Source organism: Coturnix japonica, unplaced genomic scaffold (assembly GCF_054131305.1).
Source record: "Coturnix japonica strain WE unplaced genomic scaffold, WE-NBRP24 Scf055, whole genome shotgun sequence".
NCBI lineage: Eukaryota > Metazoa > Chordata > Aves > Galliformes > Phasianidae > Coturnix > Coturnix japonica.
Window position 1 is genome coordinate 1,215,031 of NW_028188958.1, and position 17,467 is coordinate 1,232,497.

At 55.9% G+C, this 17,467-nt stretch overlaps 1 protein-coding gene across 5 annotated transcripts in view; it reads right to left on the minus strand.

Annotated features, from left to right (window-relative positions):
• The window catches only part of LOC107307610 (calumenin), a 33,458-nt gene that overhangs the window by 15,662 nt on the left and 329 nt on the right, over positions 1-17,467 (minus strand). For all 5 annotated transcript variants that reach the window (XM_085533216.1, XM_085533217.1, XM_085533218.1 and 2 more), the window contains exons 2-3: positions 14,810-15,036; positions 350-543 (exon numbers count right to left, since the gene is read on the minus strand). In XM_085533216.1, the coding sequence (XP_085389342.1) occupies positions 350-543; positions 14,810-15,030 (415 nt within the window). In that variant the 5' untranslated portion in view covers positions 15,031-15,036. The remainder of the gene's footprint in view (positions 1-349; positions 544-14,809; positions 15,037-17,467) is intronic.

The window sequence follows — 17,467 nt, forward strand, 5'->3', positions numbered from 1 at the left end:
CATAGGGTTCCATAGTTATGGGGTCACAGGGTCATAGGGTCACAGGTCACGGGATCACAGGGTCACGGGGTCACAGAGTCACGGGGTTGCAAGGTTATGGGGTCACAGGGTCATAGGGTCATGGGGTCACAGGGTCATAGGTCACGGGATCACAGGGTCACAGAGTCACGGGGTTGCAAGGTTATGGGGTCACAGGGTCACAGAGTTCCATGGTCATGGGGTCACCAGGTCATAGGGTCACAAGGTCATGGGGCCACAAGGTCACGGGGTCACAGGGTCCTGAGGTCACAGGGTCACGGGGTCATAGGGCCACAAGGTCACGGGGTCACAGGGTCACGGGGTCACAGACCCAGCACGGAGCCGTAGGTGGCGTTGCGATACTCGTCCCAGGACACGGTGCCGTCCCCGTTGAGGTCGTGTCCCTTCCACTGACGCTCCACGTCCTCGTAGATCCAGCGCTTCTGCGCAAACTTGATCCACTCCTTCAGCTCCTCCACCGTCACGAACCCGTCCCCGTCACCGTCGATCTTCAGCACGATTTTGCTGCGGGGGAACACGGGGTGAAGATCCTGGAAACACCCTCAGTTCTACTACCGGCCCTACTCCTAGTTCTACTCTTAGTTCTACTCTTGGCCCTACTCCTAGTTCTACTACTGGCCCTACTCCTAGTTCTACTCCTAGTTCTACTCCTGGTTCTACTCTTAGTTCTACTCCTGGCTCTACTCTTAGTTCTACTCTTAGTTCTACTCCAAGTTCTACTCCTGGCTCTACTCTTAGTTCTACTCCTGGCCCTACTCCTAGTTCTACTCCTGGTTCTACTCTTAGTTCTACTCCAGGCCCTACTCTTAGTTCTACTCCTGGCTCTACTCCTAGTTCTACTCTTGGCCCTACTCTTAGTTCTACTCCTGGCCCTACTCCTAGTTCTACTCCTGGCTCTACTCCTAGTTCTACTCCTGGTTCTACTCTCAGTTCTACTCCTGGCCCTACTCTTAGTTCTACTCTTAGTTCTACTCCTGGCCCTACTCTTAGTTCTACTACCGGCCCTACTCTTAGTTCTACTCCAGGCCCTACTCTTAGTTCTACTCCAGGTTCTACTCTTAGTTCTACTCCAGGCCCTACTCTTAGTTCTACTCCAGGTTCTACTCTTAGTTCTACTCCAGGCCCTACTCTTAGTTCTACTCCAGGCCCTACTCTTAGTTCTACTCCTGGCTCTACTCTTAGTTCTACTCCAGGCCCTACTCTTAGTTCTACTCCAGGTTCTACTCTTAGTTCTACTCCAGGCCCTACTCTTAGTTCTACTCCAGGTTCTACTCTTAGTTCTACTCCAGGCCCTACTCTTAGTTCTACTCCTGGCCCTACTCTTAGTTCTACTCTTAGTTCTACTCCAGGCCCTACTCTTAGTTCTACTCCTGGCCCTACTCTTAGTTCTACTCCAGGCCCTACTCTTAGTTCTACTCCTGGCTCTACTCTTAGTTCTACTCCAGGCCCTACTCTTAGTTCTACTCCTGGCTCTACTCTTAGTTCTACTCCAGGCCCTACTCTTAGTTCTACTCCAGGCCCTACTCTTAGTTCTACTCCTGGCTCTACTCTTAGTTCTACTCCAGGCCCTACTCTTAGTTCTACTCCTGGCCCTACTCTTAGTTCTACTCCAGGCCCTACTCTTAGTTCTACTCCTGGCTCTACTCTTAGTTCTACTCCAGGCCCTACTCTTAGTTCTACTCCTGGCTCTACTCTTAGTTCTACTCCAGGCCCTACTCTTAGTTCTACTCCAGGCCCTACTCTTAGTTCTACTCCTGGCTCTACTCTTAGTTCTACTCCAGGCCCTACTCTTAGTTCTACTCCTGGCTCTACTCTTAGTTCTACTCCAGGCCCTACTCTTAGTTCTACTCCTGGCTCTACTCTTAGTTCTACTCCAGGCCCTACTCTTAGTTCTACTCCTGGCTCTACTCTTAGTTCTACTCCAGGCCCTACTCTTAGTTCTACTCCTGGCCCTACTCTTAGTTCTACTCTTAGTTCTACTCCTGGCCCTACTCTTAGTTCTACTCCTGGCTCTACTCTTAGTTCTACTCCTGGCCCTACTCCTAGTTCTACTCCTGACTCTACTCCTAGTTCTACTCTTGGCTCTTAGTTCTACTCCTGACTCTACTCCTAGTTCTACTCTTGGCTCTTAGTTCTACTCCTGGCTCTACTCTTAGTTCTACTCCTGGCCCTACTCCTAGTTCTACTCCTGACTCTACTCCTAGTTCTACTCTTGGCTCTTAGTTCTACTCCTGACTCTACTCCTAGTTCTACTCTTGGCTCTTAGTTCTACTCCTGGCTCTACTCTTAGTTCTACTCTTGGCTCTACTCTTAGTTCTACTCTTGGTTCTACTCTTATTTCTACACCTGGCTCTACGTTAGTCCTGGCCCCACTCCTGGTCCTGCTCTTAGTTCTACTCTTGGCTCTACTCCTGGCCCTGCTCTTGGCTCTACTCTTAGTTCTACTCCTGGCTCTACTCCTAGTTCTACTCTTGGTTCTACTCCTAGTCCTACTCTTGGCTCTTAGTTCTACTCTTGGCTCTACTCTTAGTTCTACTCTTGGCTCTACTCTTAGTTCTGCTCTTGGCCCTACTCTTGGTTCTACTCCTACTTCTACCCCTGGCCATACGTAGTCCTGGCCCCACTCCTGGCCCTGTTCTTGGTTCTACTCTTAGTTCTACTCTTGACTCTACTCTTGGCCCTACTCTTGGTTCTACTCCTACTTCTACCCCTGGCACTACATAGTTCTGGCCCCACTCCTGGCCCTACTCTTGGCTCTACTCTTAGTTCTACTCTTGGTTCTACTCTTGGCTCTACTCTTATTTCTACTCTTGGCCCTACTCTTAGTTCTACTCCTGGCCCTACTCTTGGCTCTACTTCCAGCCCTGCTCTTGGCTATACTCTTAGTTCTACTCTTGGCTCTACTCTTAGTTCTACTCCTGGCCCTATATAGTCCTGGCTCTACTCTTAGTTCTACTCTTGGCTCTACTCTTAGTTCTGCTCTTGGCTCTACTCTTAGTTCTACTCTTATTTCTACTCTTGGTTCTATTCTTATTTCTATCCCTGGTCCTACATAGTCCTGGCCCTACTCTTAGCCCTACTCTTAGTTCTACTCCTGGCCCTACTCTTGGCTCTACTCTTATTTCTACTCCTGGCTCTACATAGTCCTGGCCCCATTCCTGGCCCTGCTCTTAGTTCTACTCTTGGCCCTACTCCTGCCCTACTCTTGGCTCTACTTCCAGCCCGACTCTTGGCCCTACTCCTGGCTCTACTCTTATTTCTACTCCTGGCCCTATGTAGTCCTGGCCCCACTCCCGGCTCTACTCTTAGTTCTACTCCTACTCCTGCCCTACTCTTGGCTCTACTCTTAGTTCTACTCCTGTCCAACTCTTGGCTCTCTTCTTGGCTCTACTCTTAGCTCTATTCTTAGCTCCACTCCTGGCCCTACTCTTGGTTCTACTCCTGGCTCGACTCTTAGCCCCATTCCTGGCCCTCCTCTTAGTTCTACTCTTAGCTCTACTCCTGGCCATACTCTTTATTCTACTCTTGGCTCTACTTCCAGCCCTACTCTTAGCTCCACTCTTGGCTCTACTCTTAGCTCTACTTTGGGCCCCACTTCCAGCTCAGCTCTTAGCTCTTCTCTTAGCTCTGACCTTAGTTCTGCCCTTGGCCCTACTCTTAGCTTTGCTCTCAGCTCCGCTCTTAGCTCTCCTGTTTGCTCTACTCTTGGCCCTACTCTCAGCTCAGCTCTTAGTTCTGCTCTTAATTCAGCTCTTAGCCCTACTCTTAGCTTTGCTCTTGGCTCTACTCTTAGCTCTGATGTTAGCTCTCTTCTTAGCTCTACTCTTAGCCCTGCTCTTCGTTCTACTCTTAGCTCTCTTTTTAGATCAGCTCTTAGCTCTACTCCTAGCTCAGCTTTTAGCTCTACTCAGCTCAGCTCTTAGTTCTACTCTTGGCTCTACCCTCAGCTCAGATCTTAGCTCTACTCTTGGCTCTACTCTTAGTTCTGTTCTCGGCCCTGCTCTTAACTCAGCTCTTAGCTCTGCTCTTGGCTCTACTCTTAGCCCAGCTCCTAGTTCTACTCTTAGCTCTCTTTTTTGCTCAGCTCTACTCCCAGCTCCTAGCTTACTCAGAGATCTACTCAGCTCAGCTCTTAGCCCTACTCTTAGCTCTACTCTTGGCCCTACTCTTAACTCAGCTCTTAGCCCTACTCTTAGCTCTGCTCTTGGCTCTACTCTTAGTTCTACTCTTAGCTCTGCTCTTGGCTCTACTCTTAGTTCTACTCTTAGCTCTACTCTTGGCTCTGCTCTTAGTTCTACTGTTAGTTCTGCTCTTGGCTCTACTCTTAGCTTTGCTCTTGGCCCTACTCTTAGCTCTCTCAGCTCTACTCTTAGCTCTCTTTTTAGCTCAGCTCTTAGCTCTACTCCTAGCTCAGCTTTTAGCTCTACTCAGCTCAGCTCTTAGCTCTACTCTTGGCTCTACTCTTAGTTCTACTCTTGGCCCTGCTCTTAACTCAGCTCTTAGCTCGGCTCTTAGTTCTACTCTTGGCTCTACTCTTAGCCCAGCTCCTAGTTCTACTCTTAGCTCTCTTTTTTGCTCAGCTCTCAGCTCTACTCCCAGCTCCTAGCTTACTCAGAGCTCTACTCAGCTCAGCTCTTAGCCCTACACTTAGCTCTACTCTTGGCCCTACTCTTAACCCAGCTCTTAGCCCTACTCTTACCTCTGCTCTTGGTTCTACTCTTAGCTCTACTCTTGGCTCTGCTCTTAGTTCTACTGTTAGTTCTGCTCTTGGCCCTACTCTTAACTCAGCTCTTACCCTACTCTTAGCTTTGTTCTTGGCTCTACTCTTAGTTCTCTTTTTAGCTCAGCTCTCAGCTCATCTCTCAGCTCTACACTTGGCTCAGCCCTTATTTCTACTCTTGGCCTGACTCAGCTCAGCTCTTGGCTTCCCTCCTGCCTTTATCTTCCCTCTCCCGGCTCTTCCCTGGCTCTGCCCTCCTCTCCCGTCCCATCTCCTGGCTCCGTCCCATCCCAGCTCCTCACTCACTCCCTCCTGGCTCCGTCCCATCTCTTCCCTCCTGGCTCCGTCCCAGCCCCACTCACGCGTTGCCGTTCTCCCTTGGCTCTCCTTGCAGCTCCCCCCACAGCCCAGCTCCCATCACAGCACTACAGCCCTGCCCCACATCCCCACCCCACACCCCACTCACCCCACACACCCCAACACCAAACCCCACACACCCCACACACCCCAACCCCAAACCCCACACACCCCACATCCCCCACACCCCACACACCCTAAATCCCAACCCCACACCCTACACCCCACACATCCCACACCCCAACCCCACAGACCCCAACCCCACACCCCACATACCCCACATACCCCACACCCCACAGACCCCACAACCCCAACCCCACACCCCACACACCCCACATCCCCACCCCACACCCCACTCACCCCACATCCCAACCCCACACACCCCATATCCCAACCCCACACACCCCACATCCCAACCCCACACACCCCACACCCCAACCCCACACATCCCAACCCCCACCCCACACATCCCACACCCCACACATCCCAATCCCAACCCCCACCCCACATCCCCCACACCCCACATCCCAACCCCACACACCCCACACCCCAACCCCACATCCCAACCCCACACACCCCACACCCCACACCCCAACCCGACACATCCCAACCCCCACCCCACATCCCCCCGCACCCCACCCCACACCCCAATCCCATACACCCCCCACCCCACAACCCAACCCCACACACCCCACACACCCCACAAATCCCAGCCCCACACACCTCACACCCCACACCCCAACCCCACATCTCCCACACCCCACATCCCAACTCCACACACCCCACACACCCCAACCCCACACACACCCCGCACCCCCCACCCCACACACCCTACACCCCACACATCCCACATCCCAACCCCACAGACCACAACCCCACACCCCACAGACCCCACAACCCCACACACCCACCCCACACCCCCCACATCCCCCACACCCCACACCTCACATCCCAACCCCACACACCACACATACACCCCACATCCCAACCCCACATCCCACACACCCCACACCCCACAGACCCCAATCCCACATCCCAACCCCACACACACCCCACACCCCACCCCAATCCCATACACACCCCAACCCCACACACCCCAATGCCACTCCCCACAACCCCAACCCCCACCCCACACACCCCACATCCCCCACACCCCACACCCCAACCCCACACATCCCAACCCCCACCCCACACATCCCACACCCCACACATCCCAACCCCAACCCCAACCCCACACCCCACACACCCCCCACCCCACACACCCCACACCCCAACCCCACACACCCCAACCCCCACCCCACACCCCACACACCCCACACCCCACAATCCCAACCCCCACCCCACATCCCCCACACCCCACACCCCAACCCCACACATCCCAACCCCCACCCCACATCCCCCACCACCCCACCCCACACACCCCACCCCACACCCTAACCCCCACCCCCCCAACCCCAATCCCATACACCCCCCACCCCACAACCCAACCCCACACACCCCAATGCCGCACCCCACAACCCCAACCCCCACCCCACAACCCCAACCCCACACACCCCACACCCCACACACCCCACCCCACACACCCCAAATCCACACCCTACACCCCACACATCCCACATCCCAACCCCACAGACCACAACCCCACACCCCACAGACCCCACAACCCCACACACCCACCCCACACCCCCCACATCCCCCACACCCCACACCTCACATCCCAACCCCACACACCCCACACACCCCACACTCCACACACCCCACATCCCAACCCCACACACACACCTCACACACCCCACATCCCACACACCCCACATCCCACACCCCACACACACACCCCACACACCCCACATCCCAACCCCACATCCCACACACCCCAAACCTCACAGACCCCAATCCCACATCCCAACCCCACACACCCCAATGCCACACCCCACAACCCCAACCCCCACCCCACACCCCACACACCCCACACCCCACATCCCAACCCCACACACCCCACACCCCACACCCCCCACACCCCAACCCCACACATCCCAACCCCCACCCCACATCCCCCCCCCACCCCACACCCCCCACCCCACAACCCAACCCCACACACCCCCCACCCCACACACCCCACACCCCAACCCCACACACCCCAACCCCCACCCCACACCCCACACACCCCACACCCCAATCCCATACACCCCACACACCCTACACCCCCCACCCCCCACCCCTACCCCCCCACTTTGCTCTCCCCCCCTCCCACCCCATATTTTTAGCCCCACACTCATCCCCACGGTGCCGTATTTTTAGCAGCAGCTGCCCATGTTGAGCCATGGCAGGAATGCGGAACATGGAGCAGCATTAAGTTGTGGCCCTGCTGGCCGCGCTGCCCCACAGCTGTGGGGTGGGGGGGGTGTGGGGCCGGCTGTGGGGCACAGGGACCGGGAGCTGATGGATGGGATACGGGAGCCCCCCCAGCCCCACAAGGAGCCCCATGGGGCCGGGCTGCCCTTAAGGCCCCACAGCCGCGTATGGAATGCGGCACCACAATGCAGGCAGCAGCTGTGGGGCAGCCCCATAGCGCAGGGATGGCAGCAGCTGTGGGGCAGCCCCATAGCGCAGGGATGGCAGCACCCGGCAGCAGCTGTGGGGCTGCCCCATAGCACAGGGATGGCAGCACCCGGCAGCAGCTGTGGGGCTGCCCCATAGCGCAGGGATGGCAGCAGCTGTGGGGCTGCCCCATAACACAGGGATGGCAGCAGCTGAGGGGCTGCCCCATAGTGCAGGGATGGCAGCAGATGTGGGGCTGCCCCACAGCGCAGGGATGGCAGGGCCTGGCAGCAGCTGTGGGGCTGCCCCATCAGTGTCCCCACATCCTAAAGCTGGAAGCAGCCCCAGACCCTACAACTGGGAACAGCCCCAGACCCCAAAGCTGGAAATGGCCCCAGACCCCAAAGATGGGAGTGACCCCAAAGCCAGGAGCAGCCCCAGACCCCAAAGCCACGAGCAGCCCTAAAAGCACAAGTGTTCTCACCCCAAAGCCATCAGTGTCCCCAAACCCTACAACTGGAAACAGCCCCAGACCCCAAAGCTGGGAGTGATACCAAAACCAGGAACAGTCCCAGACCCCAAAGCTGGGAACAGCCCCAGACCCCAAAGCCACGAGCAGCCCTAAAACCACGAGTGCTCCCACCCCAAAGCCATCAGTGTCCCCAAACCCAACCACCACCATCACCCACCAAGCCGACCCTAAATGGGATCACGGAACCTTTAGGGTCAGCAAATCCCTCTGGGACCACCACGTCCCCCATCCCCATCATGGACACCCAATTGTGACCCTAAATGGGATCATGGCATTAATAGGGTCAGCAAATCCCTCTGGGACCACCACGTCCCTCATCCCCACCATAGACACCCAACTGTGACCCTAAATGGGATCATGGAACCTTTAGGGTCAGCAAATCCCTCTGGGACCACCATGTCCCCCATCCCCACCATAGACATCCAACTGTGTCCCTAAATGGGATCACAGAACCTTTAGGGTCAGGAAACTCCTTTGGGACCATCACGCCCCCCCACCCCGACCACAGACCCCAGACTGTGTCCCTAAATGGGATCATGGAACTTTTAGGGTCAAGAAACTCCTCTGGGACCACCACGTCCCCCATCCCCATCATGGACACCCAACTGTGATCCTAAATGGGATCATGGCATTAGTAGGGTCAGCAAATCCCTCTGGGACCACCATGTCCCCCATCCCCACCATAGACACCAAACAGTGACCCTAAATGGGATCATGGGGTCATTAGGATCAGGAAAGGTCTCCAGGACCACCAAGACCACCCATCCCCACCATGGACACCCAACTGTGATCCTAAATGGGGTCACGGAACCTTTAGGGTCAGCAAACCCCTTTGGGACCACCCAACCTGTGACCCTAAATAGAATCATGGGGTCAATAGTGTTGGAAACGACCTTTAGGACCACCAGGCCCACCCATCCCCACCAAATGGTGACCCTAAATGGGACGATGGGGTCATTAGGATCAGGAAAGACCTTTAGGATCACCAGGCCCACCCATCTCCACAAAACAGTGACCCTAAATGGGACGATGGGATCATTAGGGTTGGGAAAGACCCCCAGGACGACCAAGCCCACCCATCCCAACCATGGCCACTAACCACGGCCCTAAATAGGTTCAATGGGATCATTAGGGTTGGGAACAACCATTAGGATCACCAAGCCCAGCTGTTACCACCATCACACACCAAACCACGACCCTAAATGGGATCATGGGGTCATTAGGGTTGGGAAAGACCCCCAGGACCACCAAGACCACCCATCACCACCATGGCCACTAACCATGGCCCTAAATAGGCTCATGGGATCATTAGGGTTGGGAAAGACCTTTAGGATCACCAAGTCCAACCATTCCCACCATGGCCACTAACCATGGCCCTAAATGGGATCATGGGACTATTAGGGCCAGGAAATCCCTATAGAACCATCAAATCCTTCCACCACCACCATCACCCACCAAACCACGACCCTAAATGGGATCATGGGGTCATTAGGGTTGGGAAATTCCTTTAGGACAACCAAACCCAACCATCAGCACCGTCACTCACCAAACCGTGACCCTAAATAGATTCAATGGGATCATTAGGGTTGGGAAAGGCCTCCAGGACCACCAAGACCACCCATCCCAACCATGGCCACTAACCACGGCCCTAAATAGGTTCAATGGGATCATTAGGGTTGGGAACAACCATTAGGATCACCAAGCCCAGCTGTCACCACCATCACCCACCAAACCACGACCCTAAATGGGATCATGGGGTCATTAGGATTGGGAAAGACCCCGAGGACCACCAAGCCCACCCATCACCACCATGGTCACTAACCACGGCCCTAAATAGGCTCATGGGATCATTAGGGTTGGGAAAGACCTTTAGGATCATCAAGTCCAACCTTTCCCACCATGGCCACTAACCATGGCCCTAAATGGGATCATGGGACTACTAGGGTCAGCAAATCCCTATAGAACCATCAAATCCATCCACCACCACCATCACCCACCAAACCACAACCCTAAATGGGATCATGGGGTCATTAGGGTTGGGAAAGACCCCCAGGACCACCAAGACCACCCGCCATGGCCACGGCCACTAACCACGGCCCTAAATAGGTTTATGGGATCATTAGGGTTGGGAAAGACCTTTAGGATCACCAAGTCCAACCATTCCCACCATGGCCACTATCCATGGCCCTAAATGGGATCATGGGACTATTAGGGCCAGGAAATCCCTATAGAACCATCAAATCCATCCACCACCACCATCACCCACCAAACCACGACCCTAAATGGGATCATGGGACTATTAGGGTCAGCAAATCCCTATAGAACCATCAAATCTTTCCACCACCACCATCACCCACCAAACCACGACCCTAAATGGGATCATGGAATCATTAGGGTCACCCGGTACCTATGTAGGATCATTAGGGTCAGGAAATCCCTCTAGGATCACCAAATCCACCCAGCTCTTCTGTCCCAAACCAAATCGCGTCCCTAAATAGAGCCATGGAATCATTAGGGTCAGAAGTTCCATGGAATCATTAGGGTCAGAAGTTCCATGGGATCATTAGGGTCAGAAACAACTTGTAGGATCACCAAACCCAAAAGTCGTCTCCAGGTCTACCCTGTCCCTATGTAGGATCACGGCATCATTAGGGTCAGGAAATCCCTTTAGGATCACTAAATCCATGCACCTCTGCTGTCCCAAACCAAACCACGTCCCTAAATAGAGCCCATGGGATCATTAGGGTCAGAAACAACTTGTAGGATCACCAAACCCAAAGTCATCACCAGGTCTACCCTGACCCTATGTAGGATCATGGCATCATTAGGGTCAGGAAATCCCTCTAGGGTCCTCAAATCCACCCACCAAACCACGTCCCTAAATGTGACCCTAAATGGGATCGTGGAGCCGTTACGGTCGGGAAGGATCTCTACAGCCACCAACTCCAACCACGGCCCTAAATAGGATCATGGGATCGTTAGAAAGACCTTTAGGATCATCAAGTTCAACCATCACCACCAGGGCTGTCAACCTTGTCCCTTAATGGGGTCATGGAATCATTAGGATCAGGGAAGACCCCTAGGAGCACAAACCCATCCACCACCAAGGTCACCCATCAAACCACGTCCCTAAATAGGATTGTGGAACCATTAGGGTCAGGAAATCCTTCTAGGATCATCAAATCCATCCAATACCACCATGGCCCACAAAACCATGGCCCTAAAAAGGATTGTGGAACCATTAGGGTCAGGAAATCCCTCTAGGGTCCTCAAATCCACCCACCAAACCACGTCCCTAAATGTGACCCTAAATGGGATCGTGGAGCCGTTACGGTCGGGATGGATCTCTACAGCCACCAACTCCAACCACGGCCCTAAATAGGATCATGGGATCGTTAGGGTCAGAAAGACCTTTAGGATCATCAAGTTCAACCATCACCAGCAGGGCTGTCAACCTTGTCCCTTAATGGGGTCATGGAATCATTAGGATCAGGGAAGACCCCTAGGAGCACAAACCCATCCACCACCAAGGTCACCCATCAAACCATGGCCCTAAATAGGATTGTGCAACCATTAGGGTCAGGAAATCCTTCTAGGATCATCAAATCCATCCAATACCACCATGGTCCACAAAACCATGGCCCTAAATAGGATTGTGGAACCATTAGGGTCAGGAAATCCTTCTAGGATCATCAAATCCATCCACTACCACCATGGCCCACAAAACCATGGCCCTAAATAGGATTGTGGAACCATTAGGGTCAGGAAACCCCTCAAGGATCCTCAAATCCCCCCACCAAACCACGTCCCTAAATGTGACCCTAAATGGGATCGTGGAGCCGTTACGGTCGGGAGGGATCTCTACAGCCACCAACTCCAACACCATGGCTCTAACCACATCCCTCAATAGGATCATGGGATCATTAGGGTCACAAACCCCTGTAGGATCACCAAATCCCAAACTTATCCCCACGTCTACTAACCCCGTCCATAAATAGGATCACGGGATCATTAGGGTCACAAACCCCTCTATGATCACCAAATCCCAAACTTACCCCCATGTCTACTAACCCCGTCCATAAATAGGATCACGGGATCATTAGGGTCACAAACTCCTCTAGGATCTCCCAATCCCAAACTCAGCACCATGGCCAAGGACCCCGTCCTTAAACAGGCTCAGGGAATAATTAGGGTTGGGAATGACCCCAAGATCAACGAGTCCTACAACCAACTCATCACCAGCTCGTCCCTAAATAGGATCAGGGAGTCATCACAGACCAAAGTGACCTTTAGGATCATCGAATCCAACCGTCACCACCATGGCCAACAAATGGTGTCCCTCAATAGGATCATGGAGTCATTGGGGTCCCTGGGACCACCAAACCCACCGTCCCCCACCAGACCCTGTTCCTAAATAGGATCATGGAGTCATTAGGGTCCAATATCCCCCTGGGACCACCAAACCCGATGTCAACGACCTGACCCTGTTCCTAAATAGGATCATGGAGTCATTAGGGTCCAATATCCCCCTGGGACCACCAAACCCGGTGTCAACAACCTGACCCTGTTCCTAAATAGGATCATGGAGTCATTAGGGTCCAATATCCCCCTGGGACCACCAAACCCGCTGTCAACGACCTGACCCTGTTCCTAAATAGGATCATGGAATCACAAGGGTAGGAAAACACCTTCGGGGCCACCAAACCAACCCATCCCCACCACGGCCACAAACCACGGCCCTAAATAGGTTTGTGGAATCTTTAGGGTTGGGAAAGACCTTTAGGATCATCAAGTCCAACCATCACCATCACAGCTGTTAACCATGGCCCTAAACAGGGACTAACCCTTAACCCCAGCCTCCCCCTGCTCTCCATACCTCCCCCATCCTCCCCTTGCTCTCAGTCTCTACCCCAGCCTCTCCTTGCTCTCCTATCCTCTCCCTACCCCATCCTCCATCCCTCCCCCATCCTCTCCTTGCTCTATCCTCTCCCTTCCCATCCTCCTCTTGTTCTCCCTCCCTACCCCATCCTCCCTTTGCTCTCCATCCCTCCCCCATCCTCCATCCCTCCCCATCCTCTCCTTGCTCTCCACCCCTCCCCCTGCTCTCCCTCTCTCCTCCATCCTCCCCTTGCTCTCAGTCTCTACCCCATCCTCTCCTTGCTCTCAGTCTCTACCCCATCCTCCCCTTGCTCTCAGTCTCTACCCCATCCTCTCCTTGCTCTCCTATCTCTCCCTACCCCATCCTCCATCCCTCCCCCATCCTCCCCTTGCTCTCCCTCTCTCCCCCATCCTCCCCTTGCTCTCAGACTCTACCCCAGTCTCTCCTTGCTCTCCTATCCTCTCCTCCATCCCTCCCCCATCCTCTCCTTGCTCTATCCTCTCCCTCCCCCATCATCCTCTTGTTCTCCCTCCCTCCCCCATCCTCCCCCTGCTCTCAGTCTCTACCCCATCCTCTCCTTGCTCTCCTATCCTCTCCCTACCCCATCCTCCATCCCTCCCCCATCCTCCCCTTGCTCTCCATCCCTCCCCCATCTTCCCTTTGCTCTCCATCCCTCCCCCATCCTCCCCCTGCTCTCAGTCCCTCCCCCATCCTCCCCCTGCTCTCAGTCCCTACCCCAGTCTCTCCCTGCTCTCAGTCCCTACCCCAGTCTCTCCTTGATCTCCTATCCTCTCCCTACCCCACCCTCCCCTTGCTCTCCATCCCTCCTCCATCCTCACTTTGCTCTCCATCTCTCCCCCATCCTTCCTCCCTCCCTCCCTACCCCAGTCTCTCCTTGCTCTCAGTCCCTACCCCATCCTCCCCCTGCTCTCAGTCCCTACCCCAGTCTCCCCCTGCTCTCAGTCCCTACCCCAGTCTCCCCCTGCTCTCAGTCCCTACCCCAGTCTCCCCCTGCTCTCAGTCCCTACCCCATCCTCCCCCTGCTCTCAGTCCCTACCCCATCCTCCCCTTGCTCTCAGTCCCTACCCCAGTCTCTCCTTGCTCTCCATACCTCCTCCATCCTCCCCCTGCTCTCAGTCCCTACCCCAGTCTCCCCCTGCTCTCAGTCCCTACCCCAGTCTCCCCCTGCTCTCAGTCCCTCCCCCAGTCTCTCCTTGCTCTCCATACCTCCTCCATCCTCCCCTTGCTCTCAGTCCCTCCCCCATCCTCCCCTTGCTCTCAGTCCCTACCCCATTCTCCCCTTGCTCTCCATCCCTCCCCATTCCCTCCTTGCTCTCCCTCCCTCCCCTATCCTCCCCTTGCTCTCAGTCTCTACCCCATCCTCTCCTTGTTCTCCTATCCTCTCCGTACCCCATCCTCCCTTTGCTCTCCATCCCTCCCCCATCCTCCATCTCTCCCCCATCCTCCCTCCCTCCCTCCCTACCCCATCCTCCCCCTGCTCTCAGTCCCTCCCCCAGTCTCTCCTTGCTCTCCATACCTCCTCCATCCTCCCCTTGCTCTCAGTCCCTCCCCCAGTCTCTCCTTGCTCTCCATACCTCCCCCATCCTCCCCCTGCTCTCAGTCCCTACCCCAGTCTCTCCTTGCTCTCAGTCCCTACCCCAGTCTCTCCTTGCTCTCAGTCCCTACCCCATCCTCCCCTTGCTCTCAGTCCGTACCCCAGTCTCTCCTTGCTCTCAGTCCCTACCCCAGTCTCTCCTTGCTCTCCTCCGGCGTCAGCTGGTCGAAGGTTTTGGCCTCGTCGGCTCCCAGGAAGGCGTCGTGGTCGTAGTCGAAGCTCTGTGCGTCGTTGTGCTCCTTGTCGCTCAGCGGCGCCTCGTGGTGCACGCGCTCCTTCTTCTCCGTGGGCTTGGCGGCCACGCACGCCGCGCTCAGACACAGCAGCACCAGCAGCTCCTGGGTGCTCATGGTGACCTGAGGACACCGGGGGAACCGTGTTAATTACGGCCTTAATGAGCCGGGAATTAATGGTTGCGGGAGGAGGGTGAACGGACCAGAGGGATATGAGAGGGTGGGGAGAGCAGGGAGGGAAGGAAGAGAGAACGGGGGAGATGGAGGGAGATGGAGGGGGGAAATGGAGGGAGGAGAGAAGGGGGGAGATGGAAGGAGAAGGGGAGAGATGGAGGGAGGAGAGAAGGGAGGACATATAGGGAGGAGAGAAGGGGGGAGATGAAGGGAGGAGAGAATGGGGGAGATGGAGGAAAGAGAGAATAAGGGAGATGGAAGGAGGAGAGAAGGGGGAGATGGAGGGAGGAGATGGAGGGAGATGGAAGGAGAGAATAAGGGAGATGGAAGGAGGAGAGAAGGGGGAGATGGAGGGAGGAGATGGAGGGAGATGGAGGGAGGAGAAGGGAGATGGAGGGAGGAGAAAATAAGGGAGATGGAAGGAGGAGAGAAGGGGGGAGATGGAGGGAGATGGAGGGAGATGGAGGGAGGAGAGGAGGAGGGAGAGGGAGGGAGGAGATGGAGGGAGATGGAAGGAGAGAATAAGGGAGATGGAAGGAGGAGAGAAGGGGGGAGATGGAGGGAGATGGAGGGAGGAGAGAAGGAGGGAGATGGAGGGAGAAGGGGGAAGATGGAGAGGGGAGATGGAGGGAGATGGAGGGAGATGGAGGGAGGAGAGGAGGAGGGAGATGGACGGAAGAGAGAAGGGGGGAGATGGAGGGAAGAGATGGAGGGAGGTGCTCCAATATCCCAATACACAATAAGGATCCCAATACACAATAAGGTTTGGCAATGGGGAACCCCAATACACTGTGAGTTTGGGACCCATTGGTTTGGCAATGGGGGACCCCAATACACCATGAGGTTTGGGATCCAATATGAGGTTTGGCCATTGGGAATCCCAATACACTATAAGGTTTGGCAATGGGGGATCCCAATACACTACAAGGTTTGGGATCCAATATAAGGTCTGGCAATGGGGGATCCCAATACACTCTAAGGCTCTATTGGCCCCTATGGGGGATCCCAACCGGGGTGTCCTCAACCGAGGGGTCCCCAACCTGGGTGACCTCAATTGGGGGTCCCCAACCTGGGGGGTCCCAACCGGGGGTCCCAACTTGGGGTGTCCTCAACTTGGGGGTCCCAACTGGGGTGTCCTCAATTGGGGGTCCCAAACAGGGGGTCCTCAACTGGGGGGTCCTCAACTGGGGGTTTCCAACTGGGGGGTCTTCAACTTGGGGGTCTCAACCAAGGGGTCCCAACCGGGGGGTCCTCAACTGGGGGAGTCCCAACCTGGGGGTCCCAACTTGGGGGTCCCACCGGGGGAGTCCCAACTGGGGGGTCTCAAACGGGGGGTCCCAACCTGGGGGTCCCAATGGGGGTGTCCTCAATTGGGGGTCCCAACTTGGGGGTCGCAACTGAGGGGTCCCCAACCTGGGGGTCCTCAACCTGGGGGTCCCAACTTGGGGGTCCCACTGGGGGGGTCCCAACCTGGGGGGTCCCAACCTGGGGGTCCTCAACCTGGGGGTCCTAACTTGGGGGTCCTCAATTGGGGGTCCCAACCCGGGGGTCCCAACGGGGGGGTCCCAACTGGGGGGTCGCAACTGAGGGGTCCTCAACTGGGGGGATCCCGACCGGGGGGTCCTCAACTGGGGGTCCCAACCGGGGGGTTCCAACTTGGGGGTCCTCAATTGGGGGTCCCAACCGGGGGGTCTCAACCTGGGGGTCCCAACTTGGGGGTCCTAACTTGGGGGTCCTCAATTGGGGGTCCCAAACGGGGGGTCCCAACTTGGGGGTCTTCAATGGGGGTGTCCTCAATTGGGGGTCCCAACTTGGGTGTTCTCAATTGGGGGTCCCAACTGGGGGGTCCCAACTTGGGGGTCCCACCGGGAGAGTCTCAACCACGGGGTCTCAAACGGGGGATCCCAACCGAGGGGTCCCCAACTGGGTGGTCCCAACCTGGGGGTCCTCAACCTGGGGGTCCTAACTTGGGGGTCCCAACCTGGGGGTCCCAACTTGGGGGTCCCAACCGGGCGGTCCCCAACCGGGTGGTCCCAACCTGGGGGTCCTCGATTGGGGGTCCCAACGGGGGGATCTCAACCGGGGGGTCCCAACCTGGGGGTCCTCAACTGGGGGTCCCAACTTGGGGGTCCCAACAGAGGGGTTCCAACCTGGGGTCCTCAAACGGGGGGTCCCAACTTGGGGGTCCCACCGGGGGAGTCCCAATTGGGGGGTCTCAATCGGGGGGTCCCAACCTGGGGGTCCCAATGGGGGTGTCCTCAATTAGGGGTCCTAACTTGGGGGTCCTCAATTGGGGGGTCCCAACTTGGGGGTCCTCAATTGGGGGTCCCAACTTGGGGGTCTTCAATGAGTGTGTCCTCAATTGGGGGTCCCAACCTGG